The 19,502-nt window shown below is 36.8% G+C and overlaps 1 protein-coding gene across 5 annotated transcripts in view; it reads left to right on the forward strand.

Annotated features, from left to right (window-relative positions):
- Positions 1-19,502, forward strand: part of Invs (inversin) — a 103,384-nt gene that overhangs the window by 26,950 nt on the left and 56,932 nt on the right. The window contains exon 2 of one of the 5 annotated variants that reach the window (XM_070010767.1): positions 6,438-6,561. The exons of the other annotated variants lie outside the window; for them this stretch is intronic. Coding sequence (XP_069866868.1) covers positions 6,553-6,561 — 9 coding nt within the window. The 5' untranslated portion in view covers positions 6,438-6,552. The remainder of the gene's footprint in view (positions 1-6,437; positions 6,562-19,502) is intronic. 5 annotated transcript variants of the gene reach the window in all.

The following is a 19,502-nucleotide window of genomic DNA, read 5'->3' on the forward strand; positions in this document are numbered from 1 at the left end:
TATGTAGAAGGTTATTTATGACCGCAATATTTACAGAAACAAGGTTGGAAAGAATATAGATGCTTAGCAATAGGAAGCTGATTTCACAAAAAATGGTATCTTTATACAATGGACTACAATAGAGTTGGACGAGAATGAGGTTGTCTTGTTACGTAAATGAAAATATCTCCAAACTACATTTTTAAATTAATGGCTAGGTTTCAAACTGTTTTTAAGGACATGGGATGGGGATGTAATTCAACTGTAGAGTACTTGCCCAACATGCACAAGGGCCTTGCTTTTATCCATGTGTATGTGTATATGATATATTGGTATATGATATATGATATGATATACATATGAATTGCTAAGAAATTAACATATTTTAAGAGCAAAATATGAAGAAAGATTAAAAATACAAAAGCTAAGCATGTACAAGAAACTATTTTTTAATTTAGTACACAAAAAAGCTTTATTAAAAGAAATGGAGGCGCTGGGAAGGTGGCTCAGTGGTAGAGTGCTTGCCTTGCATGCATGAGGCCCTGGGTTCAATTCTTAGCACCACATAAGCAGAAAAAAGCCAGAAGTGGCACTGTGGCTCAAGTGGTAGAGTGCTCGCCTTGAGCTGAAGAGCTGAGGGATAGCGCCCAGGCCCAGAGTTCAGGCCCCACGACTGACAAAAAAACAAAAACAAAAAAGTAAAAGAAATGGATTTTTTGAGCAAGACTTAATGGAAATACGTACAATAATAGTAAGTGTAGAAAAATCCAGTGCCATAGGCACAAGTGGTAGACAAATTACTCCAACACAAAGAAAGGTAATTAACTCTGCAACAACATTTAAACAGCTGAAGCATAAGTAAAATATTAGCAGAGGACCAGAGGCACTATAAGGAAAAGATCTTTACTTTAGCAAATTAAGAAGAAAGTTTTCAACTAAACTGTTACTTAAAGTCTCAAAAATACTTTAAGTGGAGACTATATATGAGAAATAACCTCCATTTTTTTTTGGTGTGTGGTTTTTGTTTTTGTTTTTGTTTTGCACACTCTCAATCTTCACCTTGGTCTTTCTAAATAACCAGCACATATCCATGCTTATATGTCTAAGAAAAGTATTTTGTGATATATGGTATAACATACATCTGCTACATTGATGAGCTATTAGTAAAATAACAGTAGAGTTTCTGAGACTTTGATCTTTTTCAAGGTTAATGGATTGCTATGTGTTAACTGTTTTTCTAAACTTGTGTCTATTGTAGCAAACATTTTGTTTTGTACTTGTGCCATAACTCATACCTTTGCTTTAGTTAAACTTTGTCAATGGGGGAGGACTTGGCTTCTGTATGGGTGTGTTAACTCAGTCCTCTTTAGAACAATTTAATAAGTGCTCATTCTATCATAAATATGTAGCCAACAGTCCCATTGTTCATGAGGTTTGGGCTATTGGTAAGCCTCTAATAGAAAGCAGCAAGAAATATTCATGATATTCTCATTGCTTAGAAATGTTAGGTCTTGGGGCTAGGAATATGGCTCAGTGGTAGAGTGTTTGCCTAGCATACATGAAGCCCTGGGTTCTTCAGTATCATATAAACAGAAAAGGCTGGAAGTGGTGCTGTGGCTCAAGTGGTAGAGTGCTAGTCTTGAGCACAGAGCAACTCAGGGACAGTGTCCAAGCCCTGAGTTCAAGTTCCAAGACCAGAAAAGAAATGAAATGATAGGTCTTAACAGATGAAACTTTTATATTCTAGTATATTATTGTGCTTTCAAGAAATCTGTAGACTAAGACAAGTAATCTTAGACAACCCTTGCAGTTTACTTCTGTTTTATTTAATTGATTTCAGTTCTAGAGTATTCCTACTTTTCCCTGGGCAGGAAGCAAGTTCTAATCTAAAGAATCTGCTTCATTGCATTCTAACTTCTAGAGTTACCAAATGAGCATTGTTTGTCTTCTTCTATCTATTTAGAAACTAATTCCAAATGTACCCTCTCATTTTGATAGCAGTTTGCAAACTATCAAATGTTTAGGATCTTACATTAAAACGAGTGCCTCACTTAAAGCCAAAATTGTTCTTTTAAACAATACAAGAATTGAAATCAAATATGTCTATACCTAAATACTTTGATTATAGCTCATGTTCTTCTTACCTGTATGGGTAAAATTTAGTCACAAGGTCTAACATGTCAATACATCTTCATTTAAATCATTATTTTGAAATTTTCTAGCTCATTTAGTTTCATAATAGACTCATGGAATTTTGAATATTTGTATATCTATGTAGTATATAAGTTTACTGAGGTATAATTTCATCAAGTTCTTTGAGACCTCTTTGTCACTTACAGAGTCAAGAATTATCTTAATCTTCTGATTCTAATAATACTGCCTTAAAAGGAAACTGTCCATTTTCCTGAAACTAACTTCATCAGACTTCCAAAGAAATACCTACACCCTCTTACTCATAGACCAGGTTCAGAGTTTGAACCCAAAGCTTCTTCCTTTAATTTCAGTATTTGTTTTTTCTTTGTCACACCTCTCAAACACATTAAACTTGAAGACTGTGCTTTAAAATCTACATGGCTTGTAGAATTTTGATTTAAACATTATAATGTTTTCCATAACTATGATAGTTGGTTAATCACCTTTATCTTTACTGACCTTCACTTTTACTAAGTCATGAAAATACAAGTGTCTGCTTTCTGTGAAGAGATTCAGAGATCCCCATAAGCTTTCATTCCCATGGAAACCAATCAAAAACTAAAGGGAAAAGAAAGAGTATATATTGAATTTCCCTGAGACCAACAGCTTGTTTTTCATTAGACTCATGCTGATTTCTTTTAAACTCTGGGCACAGGGCCAACAAATATATTTTTTTATGGCTGATAAAAAGGAACTTCAGATCCATTTACTTTCATTTAACCTTTTAAAAATTAATTTTGTATATAACATCAATTCAAAAGAAAATAAAAGCATTAATTTTCAAATTATCTTCTATGTCATAGAACCATAATTGTTCGGGTAGCTTCTCTTCTTATTTTTTTCCTCATATTTAATGTTTAATATAAGGCTAAGAGGAGCTGGGCATGGTGGTGCATACCTGTAATCTTAGCTGTTCAAGAAGTAGGAGCAAAAGAATGAATGGAGAGTTTGAGGAAAAAGTTAGTGAGACTCTTACATCAAAAATAAAAATAAAGAGTGAGGGAATGGTTCAAGAAATAGAGTGCTTGCCTAGCAAGCACAAGGTCCTGTGCTCAAGCTCCAGTATATCAAAAGAATAATAGTAATAAAATTACATTTAAAGAATAAGAAAGAGTAATAGGCAAGCAGAGGACTTTTTATTCCAGTAGTATATATTTTGCCTGAGCCTGAGCATAGTACTTTCCCTATAACCTGTTAGTCATAAGGCTCTTTGCATTTGCTTTGGCTATTATGCTTTTACAAGTCCCAGATCATTATTTACAAATAAAGTAGATAACCAAAATGCCAAATTAAGGAGGATTAAGAGAGCCAGGGAGAGCTGGGGCAGAAATGACATCCTGTAGATTATCTGTCTGTCTGTCTATCTATCTGTCTGTTTGTCTATCAATCACAGCTAGGTATTGAACTAAGGGCCTTATACATACATGAATCTGTATGACCTTATTTCTGATCTCTCCCCTTTTTCTCACTTCATAAGCCACTCCAACTTTAGTGCTATTGCTCCAACAATCAAGCACTGCTTGCATTTGTTTTTCCCTCTGCTAAGAATGCTACTCCTGAAAGAAGAAAAGCTGCCGTCTTGCCCCAGACCTTTGGTCTCAGTGTGTGTCGATTTGAAGGCCAGAAACTTGTTAATCACCATTGCCTGGAACAAATACATGATTGATGTTCAAAAATATTTGTCAAATGAATGAGTATATTGCTAAAATTATGACTTTATTAATTCTTCCAATAGTCTAGACTCTCTTACATATGCATATATTCTCAGGGAAAAATAATAATATTCCAGTATTCCAATTGTCTAATATTACAATGTTTTCTAAACAAAAGCTAGCTCTCATTTACTGGCTTTTTTTTTTTTGTCTTGTACAAACCCCATTGCCCACATCAATGACTCTTGCTTATTCTTTGTAGAATATTTCCTCTCTTGGGACCATGAATTTCTTCTTTCCTTTCTTCCCATCACTTCCCTGTCCCCCAATTTTCTTGTTAAATAGCCACCAACTGTCCATTCACAATGACTCTCTTTGGAAAGTGAAGTCAGTGCAGCCTAGTGGAGAGTGGAGACCTGAGCATTTGCATCTCCCAAATGTTTGTATTGACAAATGGCAGTCATTTATTGACATTTATGTCCCTTGGTGATACTTCAATTGGCTTATCTTTGCTGGTCAAATGCCTTAATTGTTCTGGCCTTTAATTCAGTCAAAGTTGGAGCTAGAGCAGAGGGGAAAGAAAAGGAGCAAGTCTAACAGAACATCAAGCTTGAGCTAGGAGGCTGCTGGCAACGATCAGCCTGTCATAATGTTATGATTTGTTCATTTTTATACCATTTATTAGCCTTTACTTGTTGTGCCATTTGGCCTCCAGGGCAGATAAAGTGCTGTCTAATTTGGTAGGTTTGCTTCTGTCAGAGCAGCCTCGACAGGGAAGGTGTTAGCTGCAGTGACAAATAATCAATAGCTGTCGTTGTCATGAGGAACGTGAGCAGTTGGGCCTTTCATCTGGAGGATTAGAGGTCTAATTGGATTGAGAATAGGGAGGGTGGGCTGTTGGGTAACCCTGTCAGCCTTGTGAAGCTGTCAAATGTCAGCCTTATTCATGGTGAAGGGAATAAGGAACCGTGTGCTTTCAGAATTGAGGAGGAAGGCATGTGAAAGCCCTTTATACAAAGGAATAGATACTGAAGTTGACTCAGCTAACATATACTCTCTTTTTTATTTAATTAGATATTTCTTTGCATAATAAGTGTATGGAACTTCAAATGATATTTTTAAGCCTGCATAGCAACACACAGGCATGCACCCAATCTATGCACACCCAGGTTGGTTCTTTTTGTCCTTGGTAATGCAGAAAGTAAACCACTTAAATGGAGATTAAAAATGAAGCCTTATGGGAGAAATTGCATCAGTTCTGCACATTGCCAGAATTAACAGTGATTAGCATTCTAGCGTTAGTACTAAAAAAGTAAAAGAGACATTAAATTGAAAGATAAGTTAATAATAAAAACATGGATATTTGACAGTGTTTTTCCTATATTCATGTACAAATCTGGTTCCTCAGAAGCAAACTTTTTGATTTATTCCTATGAGAACTAACCTAAGAAAAAGGAAGTATGCATTAACCTTAAATTGCTTCTTCAAAAGGATGCTCAATTTCTTCTTCCTTAGCAAAATAAAATAAGGTGTTAGCATTGGATTAAAATGATACCAATGGTATTATATTCAATTCAGTCCTAAAATCTATTCTTTTATGCCCTCATATATATGCTATATTTGTACATATGTATAGTGCCATCATTTGAAACATGAATGGAGAAAGCATTCAAGAAAAATGCGTTACTTTGCCCTCTAATACACTAAGATGTCAATACTACCTCTTCAAAGCCAAGTAAATGATTTAAATTCCACTAAATTCCAGAAGAACAAATTAATAATGGTAACTGTTAAACATGATATATAAACAAAATGTATTTTATGTATGGACACAGTTTCTTTATAAATTAAATTTAGTATATTTCTATCATATGAAAGCATGTATCATTTTTTAATGTCCTTATGACATACAAGGTACTGGAAACATGCTTAGGCATGATCTATACAATATATCTTCATAAAACCCTTGACTAAAAGTGAGTTACCAGCCCGGTACTGGTGGCTCACACCTGTAATCCTAGCTACTCAGGAAGCTGAGACCTAAGGATCATGGTTCAAAGCCAGCTGGGGCAGGAAAGTCCATGAGACTCTTATCTCCAATAAACCACTTAGAAAACTGGAAGTGGCACTATGGCTCAAATGGTAGAGTGCTTTCCTTGAGCTGAAGAGCTAAGGGACAGCACCCAGGCCCAGAGTTCAAGCCCCATGATTGACAAAAAAAAAAAAAAAAAGGAGTTACCAGTAATGTCACAAGTATGTAAATAGGCATCCTAACTTACAGATTGTATGTAACCCTAAGATCTTTTCCGGGGTCATTCAAAACCCAGGTAAACAATTTGAATGTGTTCAAAAAGTACTTAAAGAATTCTAAACTAATGTACGAAGTACTAGATACTAGATGGATGAACTTAGTGGTTTCATTGGTTCTTCAAACCCTGAGGGTTCATTAGCATTGCCAATATATCACTGTTTGTCCTACATCAGTGATTGCTTGAAATTTTTAATGGTTTTGCCCACTTTGTGATCTACAATGAAGATTAGCAAAATTCCCAATACTACAAAGTACTTAAAATTGTAGTTATCTCAAATAATTATTTTGTTTGATCTGTACAGAAAGTGAAAGTATAAGAAGACTGTCCAAAGTTGCAGAAATTTCTTGAATTTTCTGTAGTTCTTCTACAACTATTTCATCTGGGGATGTGTACTTAAGAAGAATTACTCATAGGAAATGGTAGAGGTAGGTTTGATACCCTGGCAAAAGAAGTCCAAAGTTTAAATAGCTACATTTACTTTTGGGGTTTGGGCCAAAGCATGTTGTCTGACTTTAAAAAGCAAATGTATTGCTGCACTATTTACCAGAGCCTGGTTAATGGAATCAGTGTAGGTACCAATCAGTGGATGAATAGATAAAGAAAATGTGGTGTGTATATATGTGTGTATAAAATACATTATACATGCTGGGCCCGGTTGCTCACGCCTGTAATCCTAGCTACTCAGGAGGCTGAGATTTGAGGATTGGGGTTCAAAGCCAGTCCAGCCAAGAATGTCTGCGAGACTCTTATCTCCAATGAACCACCAGAAAACTGGAAATTGTGGAATGGCTCAAGTGGTAGGGTGGTAGCCTTGATCTGAAGAACTCAGGGACAGCACTCAGGCCTAGAGTTCAAGCCTCACAACCAACAACAAATTTATACATATATATGATGCAAACAATTTTTTTCTCAACTATAGAGAAGGAAATGGATGAAATGCAGGAAAACTGATGAATCTGGAGATCAGTCATGTTAAGTAAAATAAGCCATATTCACAAAGACAACTATCATGTTTTGTCTTAATGTGCGAAATCTGAAGCAGTGGGGAAGGACATGAAATAAGAGAATCTATTAAGGATGTGGAAGGGAGGATTGGAAAGGAGAGGGAAGGGATTAGAAAAAGCAGTAGAGGTGTGATATGATCAGGGTACATTATATTATGCATAAAGTTGTCATAATGAAACTCCTTACATTATGTAATCTTTTTAATGTGAAAGATCTTTTTTACTGATATCGGCTTTTCTTTCTGAATCATTTTAGGCAGATTTTTTAATTTAAACACTGAGCTTCCATTTCCTATTCAGATTTATAGTCATACTTAGTTTCCCATAGTAAACCAGTGCATTTGGAATAACTATAGTCATAAATAACCTTCCATTTCATTAGGGGATATACAATCTGAAGAGTTCTGATTTATATCACAAAATGAAATGGCCCTTTGAGTGTTTACAAACATGTATTCACAATGATTGAATTAGCCACTTTGAAGTTAAAATTAAGAAATTAACTCAGGTAACAATTGTGAGAAACCATTGGGAGTTTTCTTATAAATAAAAGCCTTTTATCCTGTACTTCTCATCACGAACATATTACTAGAGTTGTTCTGTGAGCTACCAGTGTACAGTCCCATAAAATTTATCTAAATTCCCCTAAAATGCTTTGCACAAAATAGATACTAAGTAAATATCTATGAGTAACAGAACAATGGATTGTTCAGTTTAATATTCAACATCTTTGAATCATTTTGTTCTCTAGTTTTCCATTTTGCAAAATATTTAAAAATATCACTTATGCTCTAAACTCTAATATACTAAGTTTGAATTTGCTAATGAAATATAACATTTCACTCAAAATAAGAAAAAAATGAGAAGTTTGATACTAGCCCCATCTGCTTATACAAGGAAAGGTCTAAAGCAATATATCTTAGCCAGATGATTATAAAATCTAGTAGGAAGGGATATGAACTTGTAAAAAGACTGTACTTGATCTCTAATTAAGGACAGCTATTGCCAGTACATGAAATTAAAAAGTTGATATAAAGTCAATTGATATTTATGAATCTAAAATGGGCAAGAGTAGAAGAGCCCCAATCAACCAACCAGAATAGAGTTTAATTCAGTTACTGAATTAATAGTGTTAGGCTGCTTGGAGTAAGATATGAGGTGCCTATGACAATCAGTGGGATATCTGATCCTGAATTATAATAGTTGCATGTATGCCCAAGGTATACTTTCTTTCCCAGGAGTCAGTTAAGGCCTACTTAAACTAAATAAAACTTAGTTTAATTTAGTTAGAAGGATGATGATGGTTCAGACTGACTAAATAATTTTCAAATCATCAGAATTAATACTGTGGTTCTCAACTGTGTCAGTCTTTCTGTTGCTGAAAAATAACTGAGAAGAACAATATCATGGCAGAGCAGAGTAGCTCACATGCAGCCAGGAAGCAGAGACAGAGAATGCCAGTCCTTTGGACATTCTCCTCTTCCCCTTTTCATTCCATCTGAGGCCTCCAGCGTATGGCATGGTGCCTGTCACATTTAAGGCAGGAATTCACCTGTTAGGTAATGGAAATACTCTCAAAAATACACCCAGAGGCAATCAAGCTGAGAATCAAGATTAACATTGGAATCAACTATCTAGAAAGCTTTTTTTGTTTTGTTTTGGTTTGGTTTTTTTGTCGGTCGTGGGGCTTGAACTCTGGGCCTGGGCGTTGTCCCTCAGCTCTTCAACTCAAGGCGAGCGCTCTACCACTTGAGCTACAGTGCCACTTCCTATCTAGAAAGCTTTTTAAAATACCAATGTAGTCATTGATATTGGATCAACTCTCCAAGAGAAAACAATTATCTGAAACAACTAAAGAATAACCAAAAGCAAGCAGAAATCATAGAGAAATCAACTCTTGGAAAAAAGATATGAGGACAGCATTGAGTGCATTTCTCCTTGTATTGTAGGGCTTACTGAATTTTTTAAGAGGGATGAAAATTGAATAAAAGTCTATAGTCTTGCTTGTTGCAAGGACAGTGCGTGGAGAAATGGCTTCAAGTTAACAACTATTCCAAAGAAGAGAAACTTATAAAAGGAAAGCTCCCAACTCTACATACAAAGTGCCAGAAATCTCTGATTGACTTCTAAAGATATGTGCATGCTTCAGCAGCCAAGTGAAGGTTAAAATAACTCATCAGAGATTTTAATTGCTGCCTGCCTATGCAGAAGAAACAAGAGCTTGAGTTCAGCCAAGTCATCTGTCAGCTAAAACAAAAATTTGATACTCTTCAATGTAACATAACAGAGTCCAGAGCTTCTACAACATATTTAACGTCTAAGATATTCTCAAAAATTACTAGATATGCGGAGAAATGGGAAATTATAAGAAAACACCCAATGTTACATCGAAACTATGAGCAAAGCTATAATGCTTGTGCCCACAAATATAACATTACCTTTATTATTCTGTCCAGCAAGCTAATTCTATCCTCTAATCATAAGAGGGCTACTATCTCCAGCTTCCAAATTCATTTGTTATGCAGATGTACCTTTAAAAGACAGTTCATATTACCACATGTGTAGGAACAGCATGGAAAATGGCCTCCAAACAAGTATAAGAAGAACAAAGCAAATTTACCATAGGTCAAGCCTTTAGAGTGATCTTAGAGATATAAGAAGTGTGTGTCTATTCTCCAATCCCAGTTTACACTCATTGCCATCTGCAAAGGTATAATCTGCTGATTATAGGCATACATTTCCATAGTAGGGTATAAATATTTCATCCCACAATAAGATATAATAAGGATAAAGACTAGAATTACCTCAGGAGTGTTGGGAAAACATTCCTTGACACTAAACTGGAAAAGCTTAGTTCAAAGGCATTTAGCTGTCATTAGTAATGCATCCATACTTGGAACAGCCATCTACAAGAACTGAATTGGTTTGATTGGAAGAAGAAGAGACTGTTTTAGCTGCAAGGGCCTTACACCCAGGAAAGGAGAATTGATATGTAAGTGAATCAACCATAATCTTACAAGCTAGTGTTAGGATGCTGAGTGTGGTTTATAAGCAGGTTAGGTCTCTGGTACTTGTCAGGTTCAGAGTAGCAGGAGCAATCATCCAGGGAAGTTTTTTGTGAAACATTCCAGCTTCTAGTGTTCTTCCTCCTGGATATTAAGAAATAGTTATTACAACAACTTGTGTTTTATACCTTCCTGATGCTGCTAAAGACATATACCAAGCTTAATATTCACAAAGGTGTTTATATTGTTCCCAGAGGTCAGTGCATGAAGCCTAGTTAGCACCCTCTACTTACTCTGTAAACCACATTTCAGTTTTAAAATCCTTCCTGCCTAAAATACCTAAATGACTCTTTTTTTTTTTTAACCATACTGAACCAATGTAGAAGATGAAGGAACTGCCATTTTAGTTGTGGCTAAAATAAATGGTCAAAGAAGAGACTGAGGGAATTGGAGAGAATTGATTGAAGAGAATGATAGCTTAGAATTCCTATCATACCTATTTCTTACCTAATTTGATTTTCTTCATTTTTCTTTTCCTATCCTATTTCTTTCCAGTCCTTCTCCCTTTCCTCTCCTTTCTTTCATTTATCACCTGTTTACACCTTAAAGTTTCCAGTGTCACACAGTGCTATTCATAGACATGGTGGCCCACTTCCACAGTTTTGTTCTTTCCATTGAATATTCTACTGTTAGATCAGTGGAGTCATTCTTGAATTTGGCTCAACTCCTAAGCAGACTCATTCATAAATTTAGTCTCCTTGGACTAACTGGATTTATTGTGAGCTACCAGAAATCCTCCCCAGCCATGCCCGACTGCACATGGAAGCTCTGAGCTTTGCAGCCCTGTTTACTGCCAACTGGTTCTAACCAGGGCCGTATCTTTTATCCATGGCAGATGCGAGTTAAGGATGTGACAGGGAATTTGAGTTAGTGGTAGACATGAAAGTAAAGCAGTGGGCTTGTAGAAGATGTATGCTAAGCATGTTGGAGGCATTCACAGAGATGGGCCCTGCACCTAACTTTAGACAGATGTTCCTTTGGTAAAAGAGATTGGGGGAAAAAGAGCTTTATTTAACACAATCCATGCTTTTGTCTTCCTGGTGCATTTTCTGGTATTCATTTGCAATGCATTTCTTGTTTATCACTCAGTAATGTGACTTGTTGCTAATAAGTATAGTCTCAAATAACTTTTTCCTTGGCACTGTGAAAGTATTTTTTTCAAGGTTATTTTCTCAAATTTTTTTTCAATCAAAATGAGGCTTGGTATTCAGTAATATATCTCCTATTATGAAAAAGAAAAATTATGAAACTGGAAAACACCTCAAACATCATTTATCAAAGCTTTTTCTTTCTTCCTTCCTTCCTTCCTTCCTTCCTTCCTTCCTTCCTTCCTTCCTTCCTTCCTTCCTTCCTTTCTTTCTTTCTTTCTTTTTATTTATTTTTTTTTTTTGGTTGGTAGTGGAGCTAGAACTCTGGGCTTGAGGGCTGTCCCTGTGCTCTTCAGCTCAAGGCGAGTGTTCTACCCTTGAGCCTCAGCACCACTTCCGGTTTTCTAGTGGTTTATTGGAGATAAGAGTTTCACAGGCTTTCCCGCCCAGGCTAGCTTTGAATCGCGATCCTCAGATCTCAGCCTCCTGAGTAGCTAGGATTATAGGAGTGAGCCACCAGCGCCCAGCTATCAAAGCTTTTTTGTTAAAATGATATCCCCATGAAATGCTTTGGAAAAACATTTGAGTGTTTTTGACAGTCATTCAGTGAAAAATGGGTCCATGGTCATAGAATTTTTGAGCATTAGAGGCTCTAAGAAATCATTTGCTAAAGAAAGTGACCTATTTTTCTTAATCCATAATTTCTCATAAGCCTTTGACACAAATAAGTTTTTAAGCATAAATAGCGTTTAAGGAACAACATGTTGGGTTGTAAAACACTTTGGGAAGTACTAGTTTTTATAAATTAACTGAACTCCCACATTTTATAATTGAGGTAATTGAGGCACAGAAATTTGTGTTATTTATCATATCTAAGAACAATGCTGTATACAAAGTAGATGCTCAGTAATTGTTTAGTAGATTGAATGATATATTCATATATAGATAAGTATGAGAGCCAGAACAAAAATCCAGATGACCTGATATTCTTACATCTGTCACATTTAATGATAATACAGTACATTTATAGTCAGCATTATATAAACTGATGACAAATAAAAGATTGTATTGTTGCTATTAAGGTGTCACAGGCCTGGCACTGGTGGCTCATGCCTGTAATCCTAGCTACTCAGGAGGCTGAGATCTGAGGATCGCGGTTCAAAGCCAGCCTGGGCAGGAGAGACCGTGAGACTCCTATCTCCAATAAACCACCAGAAAACCGGAAGTGGCGCTGTAGCTCAAGTGGTAGAGCGCTCGCCTTGATTTGAGCTGAAGAGCTGAGGGACAGCGCCCAGGCCCAGAGTTCAAGCCCCACGACGGACCAAAAAATAAATAAATAAATAAAAATAAAAATAAAATAAAAGGTGTTACATGCTGGCTAAATAAGGCAAACAAAAACTTGGAAAAGTTTATGAGTGTCTTAAATTTTTTAGGCCACAATTATCTTTTTAAACTATAAGACTGTCAAATGTTGGTCCCTCAATATTGTTGAGATCACTTTGGGTTTGGAAAAATACCATTCAAGTCTGTCTAAAGGCATCTAAAAGTGTAATTTTCTGGTAGTATTTCTAGTCCCATGATTCTCACAAAATTCTTCAGTTCATTTTGGTCTAGGAAGTAATGGATCTTCTGTAAAGAAGTGTTAATACCAAGGTGACCATCACACACACACACACACACACACACACACACACACACACACACACACACACACACACACACACACACACACACACACACACACACACCAGATTCTCCCACTTCTTATTAGGTTTATTTTTTTGTTTTGGTTCTTAGATGCTTGATATTTTTTTCTTGGTATTCTTTTCATAAATCATTGTGCTATATATAAGGAACATCTTGGGAAAAGACTCCATTTTGACATGATATTTTTGGTCATTGGTAAAGTCATATTTCAGCATCACTGGAAAAATATATGGTAAGATGAACTTCTTGGGTTGAACTTGATCTTTCCACTTGAAAGAGAGCTTAAATTAGATAGTATCTGCCATTGTCTTACAACAGGTATCATCTCTCAGGAATGATACTATTTGTTGAGAAAGAAAAGGTGACAATAGGAAAGGGAAATGGGTTCAGAAATTACCTCACACCTTTTGTTTGTCTTCCAAAGCCTGTGTGTAGTTTTTATTGCTGGAAATAAACATATATCATGATTCGTGTTTGGGGGTTCACATCAGTATCAGAAGTTTTTATGGCCACACTGCTGGTTGCTTGATATAACCCAGGAATTTGTGCTGTGTTTTCTCAACTGCCTTTGTAAACACCATAGCCTTAATAGATCATTTTGAAAGAAGTTACCATCCTGCTACATCCATTGGTAGCCTACTTTCAAGTTTCTGACATATCCTTAATCTGATGCTCAGACTTGTCATTTGGATCAATAGCAAACCAGATAAGATGTCTTCTACTTGCAAGGCTATGGCTATAAAAGGTATTTGAAAAATAAATTCACTTTTTATGTCCATGCCACAAACCTGGGGAGTACTAATTTGTCATTTGTCTCTCCATCTGTCTGTAAACAGTCAGTTAAATTGGTTATTGATGAGAATAAGGTGAATTATACTTGAAGCAAGACTAATATAGAAATAAACTTCATAATAAGTAGCTTAGATTCCTACAAAATTGTGACATCAATGGGCTGTTAATCTTAACTGTAATTTCTGTTTTAAAATAATGAGTATTTAGTTTTATATTGTTTTCTATTCAAATCATCAGTAAAAAGTAATTATAAAGTGTGCTTTACAAACTGCTCAGATACAATATTTAACCTTCATCTAACCATTGTACAATTTGTTATTTGTTTGAAAAATATTTATCTTGTGCTTGTTATATATGAGACACTATGCCAGGCATTATGGATTCTGTGTTTGTGGTAATAGATGTTGATAAAATTGTAGCATTTTCAAGTTAGAAAAAAACCTGGAAATCATCTACTCCACACTTCTCATTTTATAGGAGACTAAATTGTAGTCTATAAATAAATCATGGTCATCCAGCTATTTAGTGGCTTTTTTCTCCTGTTCTAAACACAAACCTGATGGTTCTTTTTAAAGCAAACCCATAGTTTCCTCTAGTTGAATTGTATTTCCTTGTCTGTGAAGGGAAAACAAGTCTAGTTTTCATAATAAGGACATTGTGACTATTTACTGATTATGTGCAAGCATTTTGAAACTGAAGTGGAATTGAGAGTAAGAAACAACTCCTGTCAGTGGACAGGAGAAAGTATAGCAGAATAGAAATGGTGGTTCCTCAGGTTTATGAGGTACAAGCTGACTGCAGTTTCCTTTTTGTACCGTTCTTTATGTTTGAAATTCCTTTAAAATGAGTATGTTATTTTATGGCACGAATAAAAAGTTGTTTCTCTTTTTCTTCTATCTTTCTATTTTGACATAGTTCCAGGTTTACAGAAAAGTCACAAACAAGTGCTAAGAATTTTTTTGTAGCCTTCACTCAAATTCCCCTATTGTGCCCATCTAACCACCTGTGCCTTCTCCTTGCTCAGTGTTTGTGGGTATGTAGACATTGTCTTCTAAACCATGTGGAGTCCACTGCAGGTGTGTTACTCCTTTGTCCCAAATCTTCAGTGTACATTTCTTGACAACAGAGCATACTAAAGTTTTTATTCTAGTCACATTGTCCTCATCCCCACACAAACTATCTTCCTCTATCCAGCTGTTTTAAGCTAGTTTAATTGTATAGACTTTTTTTTTTTTCTAGTTATGGGGCTTGAACCCTGGGCCTGGGCACTGTCCCTGAGATCTTCAGCTCAGGACTAGTGCTCTATCACTTGAGCCTCAGCCCTGGTTTTCTGGTGGTTAATTGGTGATAAGAGTCTCATGGACTTTCCTGCCCTGGCTGGCTTTGAATCATAATCCTCAGATCTCAGCCTCCTGAGTAGCTAGGATTACAGGTGTGAACTACCAGCGCCTGGCCTTGTATAGACCTTCTTACAGATGTAGCTCAAGCAGGGTGCCAGTGGCTCACGCCTGTAATCCTAGCTACTCAGGAGGTTGAGATCTGAGGATCGAAGTTCAAAGCCAGCCCTGGCAGGAAAGGCCGTGAGACTCTTATCTCCAATAAACCACTAGAAAACCGGGAGTGGCGCTGTGGCTCAAGCAGTAGAGCGTTCCCTGCTCCCCTTGAGCTGAAGAGTGCAAGGACAGCGCCAGAGTTCAAGCCCCACGACTGATTAAAAAAAAAAAAAAAACATGTAGCTCAGGCATTTTCTCTGAGAACCTTAACTGGTTCCTCAAGAATGGATTAGGGGGCTGGGAAGGTGGCTCAGTGGTAGAGTGCTTGCCTTGCATGCATGAGGCCCTGGGTTCGATTCCTCAGCACCACATAAACAGAAAAAGCCAGAAGTGGCGCTGTGGCTCAAGTGATAGAGTGCTTGCCTTGAGCTGAAGGGCTGAGAGACAGCACCTAGGCCCAGAGTTCAGGTCCACGACCGGCAAAAAAAAAAAAAAAAAAAAAAAAAAAAGAATGGATTAGGTACTTCTCTTCAGAGTTCCTCCTACTATTTGTCTTTTTTTTTTTTGGTCAGTCTTGAGGCTTGAACCTGGGGCTGGGCGCTGTCCCTGAGCAATTTTTCTCAAGGCTAGTGCTCTGCTACTTTAAGCCACATTGATACTTCTGGTTTTCTGGTGGTTCATTGGAGATAAGGGACTCACAGACTTTCCTACCCAGGCTGACTTTGACACAATCCTCAGATCTCAGCCTGCTGAGTAGCTAGAAATATAGGTGTGAACCACCAGAGCCCAGCTTACTGTTTGTCTTTACATCTGTCATGGGACTGATCTCCTTGTATTACAGTAGTAAATACCATTTGTATATGGCTTACTATCTGCCATGACTGAATTGAGGAACAGTGTAGGAATTAAGCCAATATAAGAGTTGATATATGTGGCTTCAGAGGATTTGTATAGGAAAGGTATATGAAGACAAATTGATCGAAAGGGGTGAAAGTAAAACTCGAAACTGTCTTTGTGTCGTACTTTAAATAAAATTCAGGAAGTATTGGTTATCTATATCAAAGGATGTGGACAATAGCTTGAGAACAAGATAGAGACCTGGCAACTACAAATCAAGAACATATTCAGTTTCCTTCTCCTTCATGGGGTCATCATTCCTGATCTAGCCCTCTCTTCTCCCTACAAGGGTCTGAAAGCACATCCTTCTGTCTGTACCCTTTTGTGTATTATCTTTTCCTTGCTTATACTGGGTTGTAGATGAATATCTGGAATGGGAACGGACTAGTTCTCATAGTGTAGACTTCTAGACAAGGAGCACCAGCATCTCCTAGAAAGTTATTCAGAGTGTGAATTGTGGGTCTTTCACCAGACCCAGTAAACAAGAACTGAAGGAGAAACTCAGCAATCTGCTTATTCAAGCCCTCCAAATGATCCTGATGGATGCTTGGATTTTAGAACACAAAAGAATTGTGCCCCCAATAAAATGTTATCGATGAGAAACACAATATACTTCATAATTATCTCAAGTGATTATGCCAACCTAAAGCACTGGTCTATAGAAGAGAGGGAAGCTCACAACCATGATAGAATTGTCCTTCTGAAATAAGTATTACAGAATCTCATAACTATATAATATATGGTATGTAAAGTATATATATATATATATATGCTGTAGATAATACACTATCTATCTATATATATATATATACACTATCTATCTATCTATCTATCTATCTATCTATCTATCTATCTATCTATCTATATATATATATATAGTCTATATTCATCCAGAAACATCTAGCACTGAGAAAAGAAGCCTCCAAATCAACAGTAACTTTCTATAGTTTCTTCTCAGAGAGAAAAGCCTGTCTTCTCTTTTTTTTTTTTTTCTTTTGACAGTAACATTTTCTCTTTCTCTGTGGTATTTGACTACATGCCACTTGATAGCTCTGTCTATCCCTATGGAAACAAAGTTAGTAGATGGAGCCAAGGCTTGGAGGAGGCACTGGGGAGAAATATTAGAAGAGTTCAGCCACAGAGCAACTAAAGATGTTGCCTTTCCTTCAGTCAAATCCTCTTTGAGAGCCAGAATCTGTTTCAAGCCAGAGAGATGTTCTTGGCTGATGTATTGTCTAGCTACTCTGCCAGATGGATGAGCATCTTAAACTTGGAAAATAGCAAATAAAGCCCTTATTTTGTCCTTGAAAAATCACCATTCTTAGCCTTAGCTTAGAGGATTGTTGGGTAACTTTTAAAAATGCTTTCAAAGATTTGCTTAAGGTGGCAGGTCAGTGATGTAGCTACCATTATAAACAATTAGAAATTTTAGCTATAAAACACAATGTTTAAGCTTGCCTATCAGATTAAGGAAAGAAAGAGAATGTCTGTCACTGGGAAAAGCAATGAAGATTTAATTTCCTACTCAAAGCTCAGTGAGATGTTATCTTTAAATAACTCAATTGTTGCAACTATTTGCTTTCCTATAAAAATTCACTTTGAAAACTAAGAAACCAGAGTAAAAAGCAGACACTTAAATTAACCAAGACAGGAAAGCTGGAAGTGGAGATGTGGCTCAAGTGGTTGAGCTCCAGCCTTGAGATGAGATCTAAACAAGACGATGAGTCCCTGAATTCAAGCCTCTGTACTGGCTCATACACATACATACAAGCAGGAAAAACATCTTAGAAGTATTTATATTCTATATTTTACATGACAATGATACCTTATGATCTAGGAAAAGAATGCTAGATTTATTACAGAGATGAATGTATATATAGAGATATAGATATAGATGTAGATATATATAGATACATATAGTTTATGTTCAGCCAGGATATAGATTCATGTTGCCAGTTTATGTGGTTTTATTTTTTGAACTAATCATTGTATTTACAGAAAACAGTTGAGGCAATTATTAATACAAATTACTTACAAATCTATATGTATATCACTCTCCTCCAATGTTTAGATCCATGTATATCTGCTGTGTGTGTGTGTGTGTATACTGGAGGTTCAACTTAGGGCCTAGGTGGTATCTCTTAACTTTTTTGCGCAAGACTGGTACTCTACCACTTGACCCACAGCTCTATTTTCAGCTCTTCGATGACTAATTAAAGAGTTTCACAGACTTTCCTCACGGATTTTGATGCCTGGGTTGGCATCAAATCACAATTCTCAGACCTCAACTTCTTGAATAGTTAGGATTACAGACATGAGCTACAGGCACGCAGCTTCCTTATTTCTCTATATATTTATATAGATGGTCCCCTTCAAAAGGATCTCAATTTGAGACTAGTTGAAAAGAAATGTTAATGACACCCCACCTCAGTTAATAAGTTGGGCGTAGTGGTGCAGGTGCATGATCCCAGGTATTCAGGAGGCCATAGGTAAGATCATGGTCTGAGATCACCCGAGGCAAAAACACTAGACCTACCTGAAAAATAACTCAAGGAGAAATAGGCCAGGGCTGGAGGAGAGTATAACTCAAGTGGAAAAAGGTCAGCCCCAGCCAGCACAAGGCCTTAAATTCACACCCCAACAAATAAGAGTTTAAATATACTAAATAACTGAAAGTTAATTGGTTAAATTTTTTTTGTCAGTCCAGGGGTTTGAACTCAGGGTTTGGGCACTGTCTCTGAGCTTCTTTTGCTCAAGGCTAATATCTACCACTTGAGCCACAGCACCACTTCTGGCTTTTTCTGTGTATGTGGTACAGAGGAATGGAACCCAGGGCCTCATGCATGCTAGGCAGGTACTCTACCACTAAGCCATATTCTCAGTCCAATTGGTTAATTTTTAAAACTCTAAAATCTTTTTTTTTTTTTTTTGTCAGTTGTGGGGATTGAACTCTGGGCCTGGGTGCTGTTCCTGAGCTCTTTTACTCAAGGCTAGTACTCTACCACTTGAGCCACAGCACCACTTCTGACTTTTTCTGCTTATGTGGTGCGGAGGAATCAAACCCAGGGCCTCATGCATATAAGGCAAGCACTCTACCACTGAGCCACCTTCCCAGCCCCTGAGCTACATTCCCAGCCCCCTGGTTTTCTTATGGTTATTTCTAAGATAAGAGTTTCACCGACTTCCCTGCCTGGGCTGGCTTTGAACCACAATCCTCAAATCTCAGCCTCCTGAGTAGCTAGGATTACAGGTGTGAGTCACCAGCACCTGGCTAAATCTTTATTCTTTTTTTTTTTTTTTTTTTTTTTTTTGGTCGATTG

Source organism: Dipodomys merriami, unplaced genomic scaffold (assembly GCF_024711535.1).
Source record: "Dipodomys merriami isolate MVZ:Mamm:240054 unplaced genomic scaffold, mDipMer1.0.p SCAF_11, whole genome shotgun sequence".
Taxonomy (NCBI): domain Eukaryota; kingdom Metazoa; phylum Chordata; class Mammalia; order Rodentia; family Heteromyidae; genus Dipodomys; species Dipodomys merriami.